Here is a 25,014-nt window from a genome sequence, read left to right on the forward strand (position 1 = left end):
AAAAAAAGACATTCCTGAATTCTAAGAGCAAGAAATTCTCTAATCCTAGATCAAGGGACTAGTTAATAAAGAAACTACTTGGGGGAGGGGCACCTGGGTGGCTCAGTCGTTAAGCGTCTGCCTTCGGCTCAGGTCATTATCCCAGGGTGCTGGGATCGAGCCCCGTATCGGGCTCCCTGCTCTGCAGGAAGCCTGCTTCTCCTTCTCACACTCCCCTTGCTTGTGTTCCCTCTCTCGCTGTCTCTTTCTCTGTCAAATAAATAAATAAAATCTTTAAAAAAAAAAAAAAAGAAACCACTGGGGGCAAAATCTCTGGTGAGGAAAAATAAAATATATACTAAAAACTTTGGATGCAATTTGTTTTGTATAAATGTGCACAACAGACTGAATGCTTTCTCCCTAAAGAACCAATTTAGCAGCAGATAATTTGGAAGTGCCCAAAGTGGACAGTGGAAACTGTCCAGAAAAGAGAACTGTTGTTTCAATCCATGCTAAAGATAACTAACTGCAATTAAAGGAATAAATTCAACCACTACTTCAATATTATTAGAAATAACAGTGGTTTGATAAAAGCTAGGTCAAAGAACAAGAAAGTTGAACAGATGACTAATGGAAAAACGGAGGGTAACTGATATTATTGGGGATGTAAGTATATAGTAAGTTTATGGATGGGAGATGAAAGATATATTGTCAGGAAAAGCTTTACTATTATTGTTACTTTCTCTATACCTTAAGGTTTGTTTTCTATTCTCTGTTGGTCTAATACCACAAATGAAGAGTTTATCTAGCAGTGAAAAGGCCCTAAAACTAGCTTATGGTACATATGAGATGCATCTATACCCATAAGTCAATTTAATAATATATAATAAAAAATAACAAGCTGACTGATATTCACATTGGCCAGTTAATCCCCTATCCCAAAAGGAAGTCAACTGGAAAAATCAAATAAAGATCATAAGGCTGCTTGATGATGAATAAAATCAGAGCTAGAAAAGAGCCTCTCCACTTCATCCTGGTATTCTTGTCCATTGGTCTAAGTGTCCACTCATCTTAACAAGCCTGGAGATTCATTATTCCATTATCTCCCCAGACTTCCAATTTTTTAATACTCCAAGTTGCTGTTCCACTCCTTTTGATTATAACAAGATTTGTATCAAAGCTCTCTGATTGCACTAGGAAGTGCTAATCTCTCTTTTAATACTACTAGCTTCTGACTATAGCCAATGAGGATCTGTTGCTAACATAAAAAAAAAAGTATGTCAAGCAAAGTCTGGAAAGTTGTCCTTATTTTAAGTTCTTCATTACTCGTGTTATAATGAGCACAGAATGAACTAAATTTACTAATAGATAATTCTTCAAAAGCAGCACAATAAAAAAAGTTTAAATGCAGGAGTATAGCACCAAAATTCTTCAAAAATCTGAAGATTCTTAATAGAAGACATTAATTTTATAATTAAAACAAATAATTTCTTAATTTATCTATTTTAAAAACAAGAGCTTCCAAATACTGAAACTGTCATTCTTTTTTCACAATCCCTTTTACTACAGGGATTGGGTAAACAGATGATTTAAATACCTGCTGAGCAGCATTATTAATTTTTATCAGTAGTGTTAAGAACACGCAAGTGGTGCAGCCTACTGTGGAAAACAGTATGGAGGTTCCTCAAAAAGTTAAAAATAGAACTACTTTACCAGCTGGCAATCTCACAACTGGCTATTTACACAAGGAATACAAGAACACTAATTCAAAGGGATATATGCACCCCTATGCTTATAACAGTATTATTTACAATAGCCAATATATGGAAGCAGACCAAGTGCCCATCAACTGATGAATAAAAAAGATGTGGGGTGTGTGTGTGTGTGCACGCGCGCGCACGCACATGTGTATATATAATGGAATATTCAGTCATAAAAATGAAATCTTGCCATTTGCAATGACATGGATAGAGCTAGAGAGTATAATCCTAAGTGAAATAAGTCAGAGAAAGACAAATACCCACATGATTCCAATCATATGGAATTTAAGAAACAAACAAGGAAAGGGAAAAAAGAGAGAGAGAGACACAAAGCAAGAAACAGACTCTTAGTTATATAGAACAAACTGATGGTTACCAGAGGACAGGGGGTGGGGGATGAGTTAAATAGGTGATGGGGATTAAGGAGTACACTTGTGATGAGCCCAGGGTGATGTACAGAAGTGTTGAATCACTATACTGTACACCTGAAACTAATATAACACTGTTAACTGGAATTAAAATAAAAATTTTTTTAAAAGAATATGGGTAATTAAATAAATGGAATAAGTAAATGAAGGATTTATCAGGCAGCTATGGGACATTCTAGGATCTTTCTCAACTAAGTGTATAGAAGGGGAAATTTTTTTTTTAAGATTTTATTTATTTATTTGACAGAGAGAAAGCACAAGCAGGCAGAGCAGCAGGCAGAGGGAGAGGGAGAAGCAGGCTCTCCACTGAGCAGGGAGCCGGAGGGCTTGATCCCAGGATCCCAGGATCCCTGAACTGTAACAGAAAACTAAAGATACTTTTATGTCCCCAATTATTAAAAATGAAATGGATATAATCTGAATTTGAGAAGCAAAAGGTAGGGGTGACTGGGTGGCTCAGATGTTTAAGTATCTGTCTTTGGCTCAAGTTATGATGTCTCAGGCCTTGGATGGAGCTATCATGACCTGAGCCGAAGGCAACCGCTTAACTGACTGAGCCACCCAGGCACCCTAGAAGGGGAAATGTTAACCTCAACACACACACACACACACAAACTGCTTGTAAGTGCTAAATCTAATTTACCTATTTATTTATAAGGCTGGATTATATAAAAAATAACCTCAACCAATGCTATTTTAAATAAAGAACTAAAATGTTTAGGTTGATAACTTTTTTCTTTTTTAGAAAATCATGAAATTTTTTGTTTGTTTTAAGCCCAAGAGAATATCATCCGTATAACCATGGTCAATTCATAAGGTTTTGTATTAAAAACCTGTAGTTATATGAGTCAATCAAAATATTCTGGAAGATAATAATCTTGAATGCTTGTGTGTGTGTTCTATGCAAGGACGATCATGTATAAGAATCTCCAGTTACTTGCTATTTGCTCTTACCCCTTCTTTTGGGTCTGTGTGGAGTCCTCCTCCTGCATGACCATGCCAACATGTCCTCTTTTCTATCAGTGGCCAGGCCTGGAAAGCCTAGTTGAAGAGGATACCAAGTCATCCATTAGCTATTATAGAATTTCGGATCTTTAAAACTCTTGACTTAGAAAGCTTAATCTAATGTCCCATACAAATTCATAGGCATAGCTTCTAGCTTAGCATAATAAAGCAAAACACCTTCATGATTAGCTTACAGATACACAAAGAATGTTGAAATGTAACTAATACTCATACAGAAGTTACTTTCTCTAAATAGCTTTTGAAATGTTTGAAAACTTATATTACACTTCTACTTGGTTTATACCAGTTTTCTTACTGTCATTTGCTATTACAGCACTATGTAACCTATTACTCTATCACTGGCAAGCAAAGTATATCATATGGTTAATTATATCCCACTTGCTTTCCACATGTATACAATTTTTTTGCTTTATTGTTCATTTTACATAGCTGATTCTTTTCCTTATTCTTGCTCATATGTGTCTGTGTATGTGTGTGTGTATTTTTAATACTTCCTGTCTGTCATATGCTATAGTAATATGCATGCATGTTTTGTCTTTCTTATTACATGGTGAATTTTTTGAAATTAAAGACAGCCTCTTTTATCCTTTTATCTCCCATGGCCTATAACACAGTGACTTGCACATGGGCAGGGTAGATTTCAATGCTTAATGAATTAGCTTATAAAACAGAGCTAGCTATAAATCTCCCAACTAGCCTTGAAAATATGCAAACATCTTGCCTACTTTTAAGAAAGGTCTTAAGTAAGACTGATTCTTAGGTTAGATAAACATAAAAGTTTTACTGGAGAAAATGTAATAGTCATTTGAGAAAATAAAATAGTTCATAAAGACAGTAAAGATTAGGCTCAAAATTTAAGCTTGCTACTATTTAAAGGTTTTCCTCAATTAAAACATACTTAATGAAAGAAATGCATATAATAATGCTCCTTCAGCAGCCATAATAATAATAATTAATGAATTAATGAACGGCAAGTTCTTTACAAACACAAACGTGTATCAATGCCAAAGCTCTGGGCCAAGCTATGAAAATGGAATCACAAAACGCAAAACTGCCTTCTTATTCACACCTGTTTAGAACAAAAAAATAATTGCTATAAATGGGTTATTAATTCTTGGATCAACAATCTTAAAGCGTTTTTAAGGGGAAAACATCAAAATATAAATTGTCTGACAATATCTTTTTGTGACATCTTTTTCCGTCTAAAAGACTAAGCAACAAATTTTATCAAGGGGTCTGATGAATACCCCACAAGATAATGAGGTCTTTGATAAAGCAAAAGATTTTGAGATGTAATTCACTTTTATAGCCTCTACATAAATTAGAACAATGCCTTGTACCTTGTAATGGCAAATAATTGTTAATCAAAAAGAAATAATAAAGGAAGTACTCAGGGTTTAGGTTGTCTTCTAATTTTCTAGCCTTTTTCTATCTTCAAGAATTGCCTGTATAATTTTAGAGCACTGAGAAATTTTAAAGTTGTCTTTCACTTACATTAACAATGAAAAATAACCCTTATCAACAAGTAAACTAAGTATCAGGCTCTAATAAGCTTAGAGTCCCTTGATACTCTGCCATCTGAACATCTTCTAAGGTAAAGGAACTTCACTCACTTGCAAAGCTTACAAGCATTCCCTATATCACATACAAATTACTGGGAAAAATTTAAGCGTCAAAAAGCTGCCATTACATTTATAAAAGCATTCTAAAAATGTTACTGTAGCTGGCACTGATCTCAAGAGATTCTGACAGAGTTCTGCAGGAGTAGAAAAATAATCAAGATATCTATCCCTATTTCTACTAGCAGGAACATAATTTCTTATTCATCTCTCAGTATTTAGAAAAAAATGAAAAGTATTTAGAAAGAAATGAGAAACACAAAATATGTAGTATTAATCTGAAAATGCTCAAAGGGCTTGCTAATTTTTTGAGTTATACGTAGAAGTACCTGCTTAATCTTACCCTGGTAACATCAAATATCTGTCTTGAGTTGCCTTTTCCCAGTCTCTGCCATGTAGTATGTCTTAATGACTCTGGGATCTGCAGAAGAGGAAAAAAAAGAGGAAAAATTTTCATAGTAAACAATTAATATTAAAAGATTTCCTCTACTCTCCTGTATACATTTGTTAGGTCCAACTGGCCTAAATGTCTCATTGAAAGCGACTATTTCCTCCTTGACCTTCTGACTAGTTCATCTATTCACTGATGTTAAGTGTGGTGTTAATGTTCTCTACTATTACTGTATTACTACCAATTTCTTCCTTTATGTCTCTTAATAGTTGCTTTATGTATTTAGATGCTTCCATGTTGGGTGCATAGATATTTAAAATTGTTATATTCTCAGTCCGGATTGTTCCTTTTATCATTATGTAGTGTTCTACTTTGTATCTTGTTACAGTCTTTGCTTTAAAGTGTATTTCGTCCGATATAAGTACGGCTACCCCAGCTTTCCTTTCACTTCAGTTGCATGATAAATGTTTTTCCAGACCTTCACTATCAATCCACATATGTATTTCGGTCTGAATGGAATCTCTTATAACAAGCATACAGATGGGTCTTGCAATTTTGTCAATTCAGTCACCCTATGTCTTGTAATTGGAGCATTCAGTCCATTTATATTTAGGTCAACTGACAGGTGTGTACTTAATTGCCATTTTGTTACTTGTTTTACAGTTGTTTTTGTAGTTCTTCTCTCTTCCTTTCTTTTCTTGCTCTCTTCCCTTGTGGTTTGATGGCTTTCTTTAGTGTTATGCTTGGATTCTTTTCTTTTTATTTTTTGTGTGTCTACTACACGTTTGGGAATTGTTGTTACTATTAAGTTCATATAACATCTAAAGTGTGTAGCAGTCTATATTCAGTTAGTGGTCGCTTAAGATCAAACCCATTCTAAAAGTACTCAATTTTTTACCACCTCCACATTTTATGTATATGATGTCATACTTTATATCCTTTTATTTTGTAAATCCTTTGATTTTTGAATACATAACTGACTTGAATGTTTTTGTATTTAACCTCCATACTGATTTTATAAGTTATTAATCTACCACTTTTATTTTATGTTTGCATTTACTTGTGAATTTTTTTCCTTTCATAATTTTCTTATTCCTGATTATGGCCCTTTCTTTCCACTGAAAGAGTTCCCTTTAATTTTTCTTGAAGGCCAGTTTAAAGGTTATGAGCTGCTTTAGTTTTTGTTTATCTGGGAAACACTTTATCTCTCCTTCTACTCTGAATGATAACCTTGCTGGGTAAAGTATTCTTGGTTGCAGATATTTTCCTTTCAGCACTTTAAATACATCATGCCACTTTCTTATTAACTGCAGTGTTTCTGATGAGAAATCAGTTGATAGCCTTATGGGGTTTCCCACATGATATACATAATATATATACAAAATTCCATCCAAAAATAGCAGAGTACACATTCTTTTCAAGTGCACATGGAATGTTTTCCAGGACAGATCACATGCTAGGCCACAAAACAAGTCTCAACAAATTCTAAGACTTAAGTCATTATCACACATATTTTCTGACCACAACGGTATGAAACGAGGAATCAGTAGCAAGAACAATTTGAAAAGAACACAAATACATGGAGGCTAAATAACATGCTACTAAACAATAAATGGTCAACCAAGAAATCAAAGAGAAAATCAAAAAATCACATGTAGATAAAGGAAAATGAAATCACAGGAGTATAAAATCTTTGAGATTCAGAAAAGCTGTACTAAGAGGAAAGCTTACAGCAATAGAGGCCTACTTCAAGAAACAAGAAAAATCTAAAATAAACCTAACCTTACACCTAAAGGAGTTACAAAAAGAAGAACACACAAAGCCCAAAGCAAGTAAAAGTAAATAAAAAAATTATACCAGAAATAAAGGAAACAGAGACTAAAAAAAAACAATAGATCAATGAAACCAGGAGCTGGTTCTATGAGAAGATAAATAAAATTGATAAACCCTAGTGCAGACTCATCAAGAAAAAAAGAGAGATGACTCAAATAAATCAGAACTGAAGGAGAAATAACAACTGACACCACAGAAATACAGGATTACAAGAGAAAAATATGAAAACTTATATGCCAATAACTTGGCAAACTAGAACAAGTAGATAAATTCCTAAAACATACAACCTTCCAACACTAACTCAGAAAGAAAGAGAAAATTTGAACAGACCGATTATGAGCAAGGAAATTGTATCAGTAATTAAAAACCTCCCAACAAAAAACCCCAGGACCAGATGGTGAATTCTATCAAATATTTAAAACAGATTTAATACCTATTCTTCTCAAACTATTCATAAAAATCAAGAAAAAGGAAAGCTTCCAAATTCATTCTATGAGGCCAAACACTGCTGATACCCAAATCAGATAAAGACAAACACAAACAAGAAAACTACAAGCCAATATCCCTGATGAACGATGCAAAAATCCTTTACAAAATACTAGCAAAGCAAATCCAACAATATATTAAAAAATTCAGGGGTGCCTGGGTGGCTCAGTCATTAAGTGTCTGCCTTCGGCTCAGGTCGTGATCCCGGGGTCCTGGGATCAAGCCCCGCATCAAGGTCCCTGCTCAGCGGGAGGCCTGCTTCTCCCTCTCCCATTCCCCCTGCTTGTGTTTCCTCTTTCGCTGTCTCCCTCTCTGTCAAATAAATAAATAAAATCTTTAAAAAAAAATCATTCACCATGATCAAGTGGGATTTGTTCCAGTGATGCAAGGGTGGTTCAATATTCACAAATCAATCAACAAGATACATCACATTAACAAGAGAAAGGATAAAAACCATAGGATCATTTCAATAGATTCAGAGAAAGCATTTGACAAAGGACTACATCCATTCGTGATAAAAAAATTCTCAATAGTAAGTTTAAAGAGAACATATCTCAACATGATAAACGATATATATGAAAAATGCAGAACTAACATCATACTCAATGGTGAAAAACCGAGAGCTTTTCCTCTAAGGTCAGGAACAACACAAAGAAGGGTGTCTACTCTCACCACTTTTATTCAACATAGTACTAGAAGTCCTAGCCACAGCAATCAGACAACAAAAAGAATATAAATAAGGCATCCATATTGGTAAGGAAGAAGTAAAACTTTCACTATTTGCAGATGACAGAATATTATATATAAAAAAACCCAAAGCACCAAAAAGTGACTAGAACTGAGAAATTCAGTAAAGTCACAGGATACAAAATTAATACACAGGAATCTCCTGCAATTCTATACATTAATAATGAAGCAGCAGAAAGAGAAATTAAGAAAACAATCCCGGTTACAACTGCACCAAAAAGAGTAAGATACCTAGGAATAAACTTAAAAGATTTCTTGTATTGCCCATAAATGTACATAAATCCAAAACCACAACGAATATTAGAGAGATAATTATGCTTTTATACATGCCTAAAAAGATTTAAAAAAATGTGTGGTTCAGGTATTAAGTAAATTGCATCACTTATTTAAAGTGTCAAATTGTATTTTCTTTTTTCCTTCTTTTAATCTATGCTTGTCTTTTTTTCCTAAAGCCCTCAAAGTCTTCAACCCCAATTCTTTCTTCCTTTTTTTTAAAGATTTTCTTTATTTATTTGACAGAGAGAGATAGCGAGAGAGGGAACACATGCAGGGGGAGTGGGAGAGGGAGAAGTAGGCTTCCCGCGGAGCAGGGAGCCCGATGTGGGGTTCGATCCCAGGACCCTGGGATCATGACCTGGGCCAAAGGCAGATGCTTAACAACTGAGGCACCCAGGTGCCCCCCAATTCTTTCTTAAATGGCTTTTATGCACTTTTCAAACACTCCTCCCTTTACTAATTCCCTTTACTGCATTTTACTATGTTCTACACCTTGTATCTGTTCCCTGTTCAGCCTTAATCTAAATGCTAAATTTAAAGAGTGGTCCTAAGATCAGTTTTGCCAAATACTTCTATGTAACTAGCAGATGGCCTCTAATGAAAGATTCCTTGAGCCAAGTATTTGTTTTAATATTGTTCAAAATGTGGAGTTGAGAGCAGGCAGAATAAACAACCTCTCCATGGTTACCAAAGACATCCGTAAAATGGACATACATCCTTCTGAAATGCACCATCAATCTAGTGAGGGAGTAATGTGGTTTTTAGGTCAAATCTCTCCTAAATGGCAGATAATACTTAGGCTTTCCATTAGCTATAAATACATTGTACAAATGGATTAATGTCTCAGTATGAATGTTATTGTTGTACACTGCAAAACAGAAAAAAGTCAAATCAACCAAAAAATCACATCCATACACAAAAGAGCTAACCAAATTACTGAGAAAATTAACTCCATTGTTTTCCAAAATGTAATGAACAGTAGTACATTCCTGCTTATGTATGTTTATGAATATATAATACATACCCTGAACTATAAAAACTTCAAAAATACTAATGGCTGTTTGCACACTAACTTGCCAAACCCAAGCTCCTACATGACTCCACTATCCTCAAACTCCACAAGCCATCCACTGTCATTGGTACCTTTCTGGGGCTTAACTCAATTGTTACCCTCCCTGACTTTTTCCATACTCATACCTCATACAATCTTTACTCTCAAATTTCCTGTTTTCCATAAGCTCTCAGTCAAGTAACTAGACATCAAGGAAGATCTTGCACATGTCTGCACATTTATATGAATTTAATCTTCTTTGCCTTTCAAATTTTGCCCAGTTATCTCAAGTAAATAACTATCCACCTTCTTCTTTCCTCTCTCAAAATGATGCCTGGATATGGCCAATAGTTAACAGGTGAATGTTGGTAATACACTTAAATTGATAGCAAAAACATACATTCTCAAGTGTTGTTGGTCAAAATTAAAACAACTTACCATAAAATATAGACCCTTGAAAGTATCTATAAACCCCTTCAGAATTTCCAGCTATCTCTTTAAACTTCTTTAATCAAACCATTTTGTCCCATAAGCATCAGGATTCAAGGTGAATAATTTTAAACTGTTCATATTCAAATTGAACTTCTAGTACTAAAATTGCATTGTTAAAATTATAAACTATTTCAAGCATATAAAAAGTTCAGAAACAATAAAATGAACACAGGTATAGTCAGTATCCAGCCTAGGAAATAACAGATAAAAAGAAACCCCTGACATGCTCTTCTATGTTATCTGCTTCCTATTCCTCAAAGAGAATCAGCATTGCTTATTTAAAATCTTTCATTACACAAGGAAAAATAATGGTCACATAATGGGTTAACTTCTTCTGAGAGCTAGTCCCTCCACTTAAAATATTGTTTCAATTAGACTCAGGGAAGATGGCAGAAGAGGATCCTGAGCTCAACTTGTCCTACAAACATACTGAGGTAACAGCCACATCTATGTGCTAACTCTGTAAAGGACCTGAAAACTGACAGGACAGACCTTCCACAGTTAATTGTAGACAGAAGGCCACACAGAAAAGGGCAAAATGGGTGGAGACATGGTTGGGAACTAAACCCCCAGCACAACTAACCACAAATGGGAGGGGACATCACAAGCAGTGAAAAGAAGAGCATCAGATCCCAAACTCAGGAATCCCCACCACTGGGAACTCACACAGGGAAGTCCCCATCAAGTCTGGCTTTGAATACCTACAGGGCTTAACTCCAAGAAGCCTGAGGGTGATAGGAAACCCAGTCTGTAGCCTTAAAGTGCCAGCATACTAAATAACTCAGCCTGAGACACAGCACAGGAGCAGCAGTTTAAAAAGTACCTGGGGTATAAGTGAAGATTTACTGACTAATCTTAGAATGGACAGGAGATGATCTGCAGATTTATCTAGGAACAAAAGTGATGGCATGTGCCACTTCTCTTCCTCTCCCAGCCTAGAAAGCTGAATGTTTGCGAGAGCCAGCACTAACACTCTCCATCTACCTTGCTAGCACTGCATGCCCCACCCGAGAGGAAACAGGAATATTTCCCAAATTAAAGAACAAGGCAAAATCACACTATAAGGTTAAAAGAAATGGAGATAAGCAATATTCCTGATAAAGAATTCAGAGTAATGGCTATAAAGATACTCATTGGACTTGAGAAAAGGGTGGATAAACACATTGAGAATTTCAACAGAGACTGAAAATATAAAAAGAACTACTCATATCTGAAAAACTTAGTAACTGAAGCAAAAAAAAAATACACTACAGGGAATCAACAGCAGATTAGGGGATGCAGGAGAATTAATCATCAATCTATTAGACAAGGTAATGAAAAGTAACCAAGCTGAAGAGCAAAAAGAATAAATAATAAGCTAAAGGACAATGCAACATCATCAAACATAATAGCATCTTCATTGTAAGAATCCTAGAATAAGACAGAGAAGGAGACAGAAAACTTTTTCATATAAATTGGTGCAACCACCATGGAAAACCACGGTATACAGAAATACTGTATCATCCAGTAATGCCACTACTGGGTACTGAACTCAAAGAAAACAAAAACTAATTTGAAAAGATATATGTACCCCTATGTTTATTTCACTACTATTTACAGTAGCCAAGATTTGGAAACAGCCCAAGTGTACATCAATAGATGAATAGATAAAAAAGATGTGGCTTCAACTACTGGCAAAATGGCAGAGTAGGAGGATCCTGGGCTCAATTTTTCCTGTGGACACACCAAGATAATAGCTACGCCTGTGAAACTAACTCTGAAAATGATCTGAAGACTGACAGAAAAGACTTTCCACAGTTAATCTTAGAGAAAAGGTCACATCAAAAAGGGTAGGAGGGACAGAGATGCAGTTGAGAACCAAATCCCCAGTGAGACTTAATCAGTGGGGCTTACCTTCATGAGTTTTTTTACAATCAGTGGGGATAAACTCTGGGTACCTTAAAACTGGTTTAGCTCCAGGGGAGCCAGAGGGCCATAGGAACCTGAGTGCCTGCCCTTAAAGAGCCTGCATAAAAAATAACCCAACCAAGACACAGCACAGAACCAGCAGTTTAAAATGCACCTGGGATAAATATAAAGGGCATTTATTCATAGTTACAGAATGTGTGCTGGTGGGGATAGGGATCTTCAGCACACTTCTCTAAGAACAAGTGGCTAGCAAGCATGCTTTCTCTCCCCAGACCCCAGGCTTGATGGCCAGATACTTGAGGGAATGAACAAGAACGATCTATCTTGCTAGCACATGCCTCACACCTGAGTTCTCCTACTTATCTGCCCCATCCAACTTGGCCCACTTGGCAGGCATCCCTCTGAAGCAGCTCCTGACCCCAAACACCCAATAATCAACCCTGAAAGTGACTGGTGCCACTACAAAGTGACTCCTGCCCTAAGGAAGATGACCACATACAACTGTGAGCCCACAGTCTGAGCAGCTGAATCGCATTCCTGGCAGCTAAAGGAGCGTGCCCTGCAGTTTGGGGTGACTGCAGCCCTGGCAGATGGACTGTGGGTAGGCACCTGATCTGACTGCTGCCCTGCCCCACCAACAAGAAACTCCCAGGGGGCATCGCAGAGAGAGCACCCTACAGTTCCCTGTGACTGCAACCCAAAAAAGCCTCGGGGCAGAAATCTAGTCTGAGTACTGGCCACATGCACCAATGAAAGTCTCCCTGGAGGCAGCACAGGGAGACCATCCTGCCAATGAGTGTGACTGCTGTCCTGGCAGATGGGAGTAAGGGCAGGCATCTGTTCTGACCAATGACACCACCCAACAAGTCTGCAACATGTCCAGATGAGCCCATTTAACAACAAAGACACAAATCCTGCTCAGTGATCCCCAAACTGGCAAAGTGAGCAACTATAATGACTAGATTGAGGGTAAATGTGACTTAGCCACTGAGGTAGGGCCAACATCACCCACATAGGACATACCAGCATCTGGTTCTTATGAACAGCGGTCACTGCATTACAGAGAACTATGGAGTTCTTTTTAATAAGGCCACTACTTTAAAGATCAGGAGATGTAGCCGACATTCCTAATAAACAGAAACAAACCAAGAGCTATACAAAGTGAGAAGACAGAGAAATATATCCCAATGAAAGAACAGGACAAAGCCACAGCAAAAGAGCTAAATGAAACAAGGATGAACAATATGCCTAATAAAGAATACAAAGTAATGGTCATACTCAGTGGACTTGAGAAGAGCAGAGGATCTCAGTGAGACCTTCAACAAAGAGAGAAAATATAAAAAAGAACCAAGCAGGGGCACTTGGATGGCTCACTGATAAAACCAGCATGAAGGTTAGAGTGCAAAAGCTGTAAAATCAATTAAATCTCTAATAATCAGTCAAAGGATTCACAAAATAAAAGGATGTAAAATATAATACCATAAACATAAAATGTGGGGGTAAGGGGTGAAAGTTTAGTACTTTTAGAATGGGTTCATCTTAACCAACCATCAACTTAGTATAGACCGCTATACACATAAGATATTATATATGAACCAAATGGTAACCACAATCAAAAACCAATCATATATACAAAAAATAAAAAACAAAGAAAAAGGAATCCAAGCATGACACTAAAGAAAGCCATCAAATCACAAGGAAGAGAGCAAGAGAAGAAAGAAGAAAGACTACAAAAACAACCATAAATCAAGTAACAAAATGGCAATACATACCTACCATTAACTACTTCAAATGTAAATGGACTAAATGCTCTAATCAAAAAATACAGTGACTGAACTGACAAAATAGCAAGACAAAATTATATGCTACCTACAAGAGACTTATTTCAAACCTAAAGACACATGCAGACTGAAAGTGAAAGGAAGGAAAACATTTACCATGCAAGTGGAAGTAAAAAGAAAGCCAGGACAGCAATACTTACATCAGACAAAATACACTTTAAAACAAAGATGCAGCACAAGACAAAGAACATCTGTCATTACTACATAATGATAAAGGGAACAATCCAAAATGAGAATATAACAATTATAAGCATCTATGCACCAACATGGGGGCACCTAAATACTTAAAGCAACTATTAAAAGATATAAAGGAAGAAACTGAGAGTAATACAATAATAGTAAGGGACATCAACACCCAACTTACATCAATGAATACATCATCCAAAGCGAAAATCTACATAGAAACAGTGGCTTTAAATGACACATAAGAACAGATGGACCTAACACATAGGTAGAGAACTATCCAACCCAAAACTGTGAGATCCACGTTCTTTTCAAGTGCACACTGTACATTCTCTGTAATATATGACATGACAGGCCACAAAACAAGTCCCAATAAATTTAAAAAGACTGAAATCATATCATGCATATTTTCTGACCTCAAGAGTATGAAACAAGAAATCATTGAAAAAGATCTGGAAACAACACAAATACATGGAGGCTAAATAACATGTTACTAAACAATGAAATGAGTCAACCAAGAAATCAAAAGACAAATAGAAAAAATGTAGAGATAAATGAAAATGATAACAGAAGAGTCCCAAGTCTTTAGGATGAAGTAAAAGTTATTCTAAGAGGGTAGATTATACCAATATAGGCCTACCTTGAGAAATAAGGAAACCTCAAAGAACAAATTGGTGACTGCCAGAGAGGAGGTGAGTGGGGGGCATGGGTGAAATAAAGGGGACTGTGACTGAGTAATGCATAAAATTTTTGAATCATTATATTGTACACCAGAAGCTAATATAAGTATGTTAATCACACTTAAATTTTAAAAATGTGGCACTTTTTTTAAAGATTTTATTTATTTATTTGACAGAGAGAGACACAGCGAGAGAGGGAACAGAAGCAGGGAGAGGGGGAAAGGGAGAGAGGGAGAAGCAGGCTTCCCACCAAGCATAGAGCCCGATGGCAGGGCTTGATCCCAGGACCCTGGGATCATGACCTGAGCCGAAGGCAGACACTTAACCGACTGAGCCACCCAGGCACCCCAAAAATGTGGTATATTCTTACAACAGAACAATACTCATAAAAAAGAATGAGATCTTGCTATATGCAATAACATGGATGGACCGAGAGTATGAGGTTAAGTGAAATATGTCAGACAGAGAAAGACAAATATCATATGACTTCACTTACATGTAGAATCCAAAAAACAAAACAAAGAAACAAAAACACTCTTAATTACAAAGAACAATCTGATGGTTGCCAGAGGAGAGGTGGGTCAATCAGCAAAATTGATATAGATGAAGAGGTACACTTCCAGTTATGTAATAAATAAGTCATAGGAATAAAAGTACAACATCAGTAATAAAGTCGTAGTGAGAGTAGCATAACCTATAGAGATGCTGAATCACTATACTGTACATCTGAAACTAATGTAACATTGTGTTAACTATACTCAAAAAAATTTAAATATATTGTGATAAAATCGTATGGTGATAGATGGTGATTACACTTATCATTGTGAGAAATGAGTAATGTATAGAATTGTCAAGTCAGTATGCTGCACAACTGAAACTAATATAACATTGTGTGTTAATTATACTTCAATAAAAAATAAATATTCTTATAAAAATGTTCTGGGTTCTTAACAATATACTTACAAATACTTCTGAAATACAGTGCATTTGTAAGTTATGGACTACCTCTACTTTTAAAACCCTGAATGAAGGATTTATATCACAAAAACTCTTTCACATATAAATGGAGATGGAGAAAAGCAGTCCAGGATGGCAGCACAGGAAAATCCTGTACTCCTCTCCTCCCACAGACACACCAAATCTACAACTACATATGGTTCGTTTCCCTCTGAAAATTGGATTAACTGCTCTCCACAAAAAGAATAAAAGGATCACACTGAGATGGGTAGGAGAGTCAGAGACACAAAAACCAACCTCCCTCTCAGCAACACACAATAAGTAGGAATCTCACCAGACAGGTGCTTCTTTCAGAGGAAATAGGTTTTGGTGCCCCACTCTGGGTACCCTACCAGAAAGACAAGACCTGCAGAGGAGAGACAAGACTCCAGAACATCCGGCTTGTAAAACCAATGAATGGGCTGATGTCAGGGGATCCCAAAGTGCTATGGAAAACTAAGATTCTTCTTTTAGAGGGCTAACTTGTGGTCTTACTAGCCCCCATGATGCAGCAAAGAAACAGATATTTTAAAAGAGACTAGAATATCTGTGAGGGAGATTTATCTGCTGATCTGAGGGCTTTGCCAGTCGCAGAGGACAGTTAAGATATTCCATGGACAAAGATGTTGGTTCACACCATTACTTCAGTCTCCACATATACTGCTAGCACAGGCAGGTGAGCACAGATGTGGCACTCACACCACTTGCTGGGATGGGCAGGATGAGTGGTCATGACACTTGCTGAGGCCAGAGAGTGGGAGCAGTTTCAGCACTCCCTTGCTCCATGGCTGGGGCAGGTGAGTATGAACAGTCACGAGAAAAAGTTCTCCCACTCCCTAGCTAAACTCTGTGAGCATGAGTGACTGTGACACTCTCCTGCCCCCTGGCTGGGGCTGGCAAGAGACAGTTGTGGCATTCTCCAAATCACAGCCGAAAGGCAGCACACAGGGAAGGACAAGGGTACTCTGTAGCTGCAATACAGAAGCCCATTAGTACAGAAAGTCAAGATCTTCCCCTGCTGCCTTTTTGAACCAGGCAAGTGGCATTTCCTGACTTCTACACCATCCAGCTGCCTTGCTAAAGTAAGTGGGTCCATGTAAAACACACAGAGGACACCCCTGACTGCCTAGCCCTGGTTCCAAGAGGTGTGGCATTTCAGAGCTCCGAAGGAATATAACAATTGGAAAGACAGTCCCTAGCAGGGCTCCACCCCCATGGCACTGTACAGACAGCAGACTGAAACACAACTACAGCCTTCCTGCCAAAAAAAAAAAAAAGAAAGAAAAGAAAAGAAAAAAAGGCCAATTTACTTAGCCTGAAGCTTGTCTGAGGGACAAACTTCACTTATATGTATATGTATACATCCAGATGTTGAGGAGGAGCTATCAGGGAATGTAAGCAAAAAGACAGCATCCTTATGCATGCCCCTGGCCTTGCTACAGCTCAATAAGAATTACCAGAAAAGAGCTTATATATATGTTTGGAGCCCTAAATTTTTTTTAAAATGTCACCCAGGGGACACCTCCAGATCTCCTGATCTATTAGCCAGCAGGGATTATGATAGTGGCCCCACAGAACTATATATATTTGCATACTTCAAAAGCTACTGTCTAAAGGTCTGACTTCATCAGCCCGAAACTAGGTGTTAAATTAGATTACTCCCCTTAGATCACTGACAGGTGTTGGCACACCATAAAGGAAATATACCAAGAATAAGCCAGGTGGTTTAGAAAATCACAAAGGTTCAAAAGACAACCAAGAGTTTGGGCAATGTTAAACAAGAAGGATCATCACCTACACTACACGACTCCTTCAAGAATTAGAAAGGTAGCTGTTTTGCCTAATAGATATGTACAAGCAAAATGAGTAAAAAAAGAAATATGTTCCAAATGAAAAAGTAAGACAAAACCTCACAAAATGATCTTGATGACACAGAGATAAATAATCCACCTGCTAAAGAATTCTAAATAAAGGTCATTAAAGATGCTCACCAAAAGGTCATTAAAGATGCTCACCAAAACTGGGAGAAGAATGGATGAACAGTGAGAACTTCAACAAAGAGAAAGCATAAGAAAATACCAAACAGAAGTCACAAAACTGAAGATTACCGTAACTGAACTGAAAAATTAGAGAGCTTCAAAATCTGACTGGATGAGTCAGAAGTATGGATCAGCAAGTTGGAAGATAAAGTAATGAAAATCAGCCAGAAAAAACATAATTTTAAAAATTGAATATAACTTAAGGGACCTCTAGAACAACATCAAGTGGAATTACATTCACACTATAGGGATCCCAGAAGAAGAAGGAAGAAAGAAGCAGAAATCTTATATGAAGAGATAATGGCTGAAGCCTTTCCTCAACTGGTGAGGCAAACAGACATCTAGGTCCAGGAAGCAAAGAGAGTTCCCAATAAAATGACCCAAAGAGAACCAAACCAAGACACATTATAATTAAAATGTCAAAAGTTAAAGATGAAGAATCTTAAAAGCAATAAGAAAAAAACAAATTGTTACTTACAAAAGAAACCCCATAAGGCTGTCAGCAGCTAAAGGGAGTGGCATGACATACTCAAAGTGCTGAAAGAAAAAAACTTCTAACCAAGAGTACTCTCCTCAGCAAGGTTATCATTCATACTTGAAGGACAGATAACTAATGAATTCTACAGAAAATAAATTGTCCTTACAAGAAATATTAAGAGACATTTTTAAGCTGAAAGGAAATGGCACTGATTAATAACAAAAATACATATAAAAGTAAAAAACACACTAAACAGGTAAATATATAGTAAAAGTAGATTACTTATAAAGCTACTAAGATGGTTAAAAGACAAAAGTAGTAAAATTAAAACTACAATAATTAGATAAAGGATACATAAAGATATAAAAAGTGAGATCAAAAATATAACATGGAAGGGGATTAAAAATGTGGAGTTCTGAAATGTTTTCAAATTTGTTTGTACTAAAATAGACTTATGTGTGTGTGTGTATATGTGTGTTTGTGTGTATAATGATATAGGGGAACCTCACAGTAAACATAAAGTAAAAACCTATAGCAAATACACAAAAAAAATTAAAAAGGAATCTAAACAGAATACTAAGGAAACTCAGCAAACCACAAGGGAAGAGAGAAAGAGAAGAAAGGAACAGAGAGAAACCATAACAACCAGAAAACAATGAAAAAAAATTAAATTTAAAAAATTAAACTATTAACAATGACTTTAAATGTAAATGGACTAAATTCTTTAATCAAAAAACAGAGTTGTCACAGGGATTAAAAAAATAAAACATCTGTATACTGTGCCTACAAGAGGCTCACTTCAGAAGGATACACACAAACTTAAAAGTGAAGGGATGAAAAAAGATATTTCATAAAATGGAAATGAGTAATTCAGTAAGAAGATAAAACATTCATAAATTATGAGCATTCACCATAGGACCATCAAAATACATAAATTAACAGACTTACAGGGAAAAATTAAAAGGACCATCAAAATACATAAATTAACAGACTTACAGGGAAAAATTAAAAGCAATTCAATAATACAATATTCCCCACTTACATAAATGGATAGACCATCTAGACAGAAAATCAATACGGAAACATAAGCCTTATTAGACCAGATAGACTAAAATAAATACATATATATATATATATATAGAACATTCCATCCAAAAGCAGAATAATACACAACCTTCTCAAGAGTACATGGAAAATTACCCAGGATGGATCACCTGTTAGTACATAAAACAAGTCTCAATAAATTTAAGAAGACTGAAATCATATCAAGCATTTTTCCAACCACAATGGTATGAAACTACAAATCAATGATAAGAAAACTGGAAAAACCACAAATATGTGGAGATTAAACAACATGTTACTAAACAAACACTGGGTGATAGAAGAAGTCAAGGAGAACTAAAAAAAATACTTAAAAGAGAAATGTAAACATATCAAACCTATGCTGGAAAAGTGATTCTATGATGGAATTTCATGGTACTACTGGCCTACCTCAAAAAAGAGAAAATCTCAAATAAATGATCTAACTTTACACCTAAAAGAACCAAAAAAAAAAAAAAAAAAAAAAAACCAAAGCCCAAAGTTAGTAGAAAGAAGGAAATAATAAAAATCAGAGGAGAAACAGAGTCCAAAAAGACAATAGAAAAAAAATCAATGAAACAAAGAGCTGGTTCTTTTAAAAGATAAAATTAACAAACCTTTAGCTAGATTCACAAAAAAAGAGGTATCAAATAAATACAATCAGAAATGAAAGAGGTGGGCACCTGGGTGGCTCAGTTGGTTAAGCGACTGCCTTCGGCTCAGGTCATGACCCTGGAGTCCCGGGATCGAGTCCCACATTGGGCTCCCTGCTCAGCAGGGAGTCTGCTTCTCCCTCTGACCCTCTTCCCTCTCGTGCTCTCTATCTCTCATTCTCTCTCTCTCAAATAAATAAAATCTTTAAAAAAAAAAGAAATGAAAGAGGTTACGTTACACCAATAACCAGAGAAATACAAAGGATCACAGCAAACTATTATGAACAATTATATGCCAAAAATTTGAACAACCTAGAACAAATGGATAAATTCCTAGAAACACAGTCTTCCAACACTGAATCATGAAGAAAGAGAAAATCTGAATAGACCAATTTCTAGTAAGAAAATTGAATCAGGAATCAAAAACCACCAAACAAAGGCCTATAGCAGACGGTTTCACTAGCGAATTCTACCAAATATTCAAAGAAGATTTAATACCTATCATTCCAAAATACTTCCAAAAAACTTAAGAGGAGGGAAAGCTTCCAAACTCACTTTCCAGGGCCGGCAGTACCCTGATACCAAAACCACCTAAGGATACAACAAAACAAAAAACAAACAAAAAACAGTCAACAACAACAAAAACCATGGGCAATATCCCTTAAGAACATAGATACAAAAATCCTCAACAAGATATTAGCGAACTGAATTCAACAATACATTAAACAGATCACACACCACAATCAAGTGGGATTGATTTTAGGGATGCAAGGATGGTTCAAAATAGGTAAATCAATCAACTTGATACACAATTTTATCAAAATGAAAGATAAAAATCTTATGAACACTCTGGAAAATAGTATGGAGTTTCCTCAATAAGTTAAAAAAAAGGGGGTGCCTGGGTGGTTCAGTCAGTTAAGCATCTGCCTTTGGCTCAGGTCATGATCCCAGAGTCCTGGGATCCAGCCCCGCATTGGGCTTCCTGCTAAGCTGGGAGCCTGCTTCGACCTCCCTCTGCCTGCCACTCCCCCTGGCTTGTGCTCTCTCCCTCTCTGTTAAATAAATAAATAAAATCTTAAAAAAAAAGGAAAAGTTAAAAATAGAGCTACCCTATGACCTAGCAATTGCACTGCTAGGTATTTATCCAAAGGGTCCAAACATAGTGATCTGAAGGGGCACCTGCACTCCAATGTTAAAGAGCCCAGATGTCCAGCAACAGATGAATGGATAAAGAAATGGTATACACACACACACACACACACACACACACACACACACTGGAATATTACTCAGCCATCAAAAAAATGAAATCTTACCATTTGCAACAATGTGGATGGAACTAGAGGGTATTATGCTAAGCAAAATAAGTCAATCAGAGAAAGACAATTATCATACGGTTTCACTCATATGTGGAATTTAAGAAACAAAACAGGATCATAGGGGAAGGGAGGGAAAAAGATGGAATAAGAGACTCTTAACTACAGGAAACAAACTGAGGGTTGCTGGAGGGGAGGTGGGTGGGGGGATGGGGTAACTGGGTGATGGCCATTAAGGAGGGCACGTGTTGTAATGAGCACTGGGTATTATATGCAACTGACGAATTACTGAACTCTACCTCTGAAACTAATTATACACTATGTTAATTAACTGAATTTAAATAAAATTTTTAAAAAACCATATGACCATTTCAATAGATGCAGAAAAGCATTTCACAAAACTGAAATTCCATTTATGTTTAAAAACTCAACAAACTGGATATAGAGGGAATATACCTCAATGTAATAAAGACCATATATGAATAACCCACAGCTAATATACTCAAAAGTGAAAAGCTGAAAGTTTTTCCTGTAAGATCAGGAACAAGAAAAGGATGCCAACTATCCCCACTTTTAGTCAACATAGTATTGATAGGCAACAAAAGAAATAGCAACAAAAAGAAACAATCCAAATCAGAAAAGAATAAAACTTTCACGATTTGCAGATGACATGATACTCTACATAGAAAACCTTAGAAGACTACCAAAAAACTGTTAGAACTCATAACTGAATTAAGTAAAACTGCAGGATATAAAATTGACATACAAAAATCTGTTGTGTTTCTATACACTAATAACAAGGTATCAAAAAGAGAAATCAAGAAAAAAAATTCTATTTGCAATCACATCAAAAAGAACAAAATATCTAGAAATAAATTTAACCAAAAAGATGAAAGACCTTCCTTCACAAGGAAAATTTTAAGACACTGATGAAACAAATAGAAGATAAAAATAAATGGAAAGGTACTCCTTGCTCATGTTTACAAAGACTTAATATTGTTAAAATGTCCATAATACCCAAGGCAATCTATGGATTTTATGCAATCCCTATCAAAATTCCAATTTTAGGACTAGCAAAAATAATTATAAAATTTTAAGAAGCACAAACTTTCAGTTATAAAATAATCATGGGGAATTAATATGTAGCATGGGGGATACTGCCAATAATAATGTCTTAACTGTGTATGGTGACAGATGGTAACTAGACTTACAGTGCAATGTATGCAAATATTGAATCACTATCTTGTACACCTGTAACTAATATAATATTATACATCAATTATAACTCAATAAACTAAAAAAAGTGGTCTTAGGCAGCAAAAGAAAACAAGATGATTAATTTTGTGAAACTTGATTTGAAAATTAAGAGGCCTGGATTAGATGTCCTCTAAGATCCCTTCCAACTCTGAAATTCTATGGTTTTCATGAAATGGAAGGGAAAGGATGCTATTATTAACATGTTTTTAAAAATCTTAACTGAGTAGATTACAATTTATTTGCTCAATATACCTAGCATCTGAATTTATTTACACTATCCCTTGAAACACACACAAAGCAACAAACCATGAAGATAACAGAAATGACTAATGTGCACATATACCAAATAAATGCAGTATAGTGAAAATGACAATCTGCCAGTCCATTTGAAGAGGCAGGTAAGTTAAAAAGTTTACACTGTAGAGTTATGTTTATTTTACCTAAGGAAAAAAAATAAATTCTAGAAAAACCTAAGACTTAAGGATTCTGTGGCCCCTGAACATAATAATGTATACTCTCATTTAGATCAGCACTATTCATCCACTAATCATTAAAAATATTAATCCTTGTGGGGGATACAGGCTTCCAGTTATGGAATGAATATGCTATAGGAATAAAAGGCACAGCACAGAGAATACAGTGATATTGTCATAGTGTTGTATGGTAATAGATGGTAGCCACACTTGTAGTGAACATAGTATAAGGGATAGAGAAGTTGAATCACTATGTTGTACACCTGAAACTAATGTAGCACTGTGTCAACTATACTCAAAAAAATTTTTTAAATATTAACCCTTGATAGACAGTTGCATAGGCAGAATATCTTGCTCTGTATAGACATTCCATAAATATTTATAAATAATTATCAACACAAAAGCTATCAATTTGGCAGACAAAACTACCTCCATGTAAATGAGACCAAGAACTAAGCAAGGAGGCTAATAAAACTGAGGCATATTCCATTACAACTGTATTTTTTAAGGTAAAAATTCAATCTTTACTAAAAATAAACCCATTAAATAACTTTTGTAGTAATGACTACATATGAATGTATACTTTTTTACAATAGTTAACCTTCATAATTTAAGGTATACTCAAGGTTTATGACACTTGAAGAATTATCTAATAATAAAAAGATTAGAGAACAACTTATTTTTTTTTAAAGATTTTATTTATTTATTCATGAGAGACAGAGGAGGAGAGAGAGAGAGAGAGAAGCAGAGGGAGAAGCAGGCTCCCAAGGAGCAGGGAGCCTGATGCGGGACTCGATCCCAGGACCCTGGGATCATGACCTGAGCCGAAGGCAGACGCTTAACCATCTGAGCCACCCAGGCGCCCTAGAGAACAACTTATAAATTGTCAACCCATCAGGGATTTTGGAGTCAATTATATATTCTTCATTCATGAAGCTTTGGAAACAAAACTAAGTTTACAAACATCCATCTATGATGCATGTGATGCTGAACAGTATCAAACAGTCATGTGTGGATATTGTTATAATCTGATCATTACAAAACTTAAAATATTTAAAATTTAAATGTAAATGGACTAAGCTCTCAATTAAGCTCTCAATAATTTTTTAAGAGAAAATGCTATAATTTAAAATTACATTTAACCTAATTTAAAAGCACAAAAGTGTGACATGTTATTTAAAGTTGGTTTTCTTTCCAACTGCCCAGAAACTAGCTGAGAGGGAGATAAAAGAAAAGGGGGAGGAGGGGAATGGGAATGGAGAGCAGGAGAAGAAGTGAGAAAAGACAGAGGGGAAGAGCAGGATAAAGGGAAAATATGATAGATTTCTTAGATTTTATAATGGTATTTCTCAGCTAAAAGGTGAAGGATAAAGGATTCCCTTCATTGTGTTAGATATTCAATAAATACTTGCTTAATAGAATAAATGGCAGTGTAGCGTAAGGATTTTAGACAACTCCTGTCACCCAAGTCTTCATACATTAAGCCATAAAACTGTCAGATTGAACTCCACTGCTATCAAATTTGATGACCCTAGAACAGGGGTTAGCAAACTTTTTCTCTAAATGGTCAGACAGTAAATATTTTAGGGTCTGTAGGCATACAATCTCTGTCACAACTACTCTGTCATTGTAGCACAAAAGTAGTCACAGATAATAAATAAATGAGTGTGGCTGTGTTCAAATAAAACTTTATTTAGGGACACTGAAATTTGAATTTCATATAATTGCTGTCATGTCACAAAAATATTATTCTTCTTTTGATGGTTTTCCCAGCCGTTAACAAATGTAAAAAAAAAAAAATTCTTAACACGGAGGCCTTCTAATAATATTCGTGGTATACTGGATTTGGCCCAAGGGTCATAGATTGCTGATCTTGCTCTAGATGACTTCTAAAATCCCTGCAGCCTCCAAAGATTCTAATAATGCCATAGCAAAGCAAATGAAAACACCTCCACCAAAAAATTGCCGCCACCACCATCACAGAAAACCAAATCATGAACAAACAATATCCACAAAACTCCC

General features: G+C 35.9%; 1 protein-coding gene across 3 annotated transcripts in view; it reads right to left on the minus strand.

Annotated features, from left to right (window-relative positions):
- The window catches only part of ABCB7 (ATP binding cassette subfamily B member 7), a 160,191-nt gene that overhangs the window by 67,004 nt on the left and 68,173 nt on the right, over positions 1-25,014 (minus strand). For all 3 annotated transcript variants that reach the window (XM_025884392.2, XM_073880888.1, XM_073880889.1), the window contains exons 2-3: positions 5,156-5,233; positions 3,122-3,208 (exon numbers count right to left, since the gene is read on the minus strand). In XM_025884392.2, coding sequence (XP_025740177.1) covers positions 3,122-3,208; positions 5,156-5,233 — 165 coding nt within the window. The remainder of the gene's footprint in view (positions 1-3,121; positions 3,209-5,155; positions 5,234-25,014) is intronic.

Source organism: Callorhinus ursinus, unplaced genomic scaffold (genome assembly GCF_003265705.2).
Source record: "Callorhinus ursinus isolate GAN/ISIS: 27379988/994484 unplaced genomic scaffold, GSC_fseal_2.0 scaffold40, whole genome shotgun sequence".
In the NCBI taxonomy this organism is placed as follows: Eukaryota; Metazoa; Chordata; class Mammalia; order Carnivora; family Otariidae; genus Callorhinus; species Callorhinus ursinus.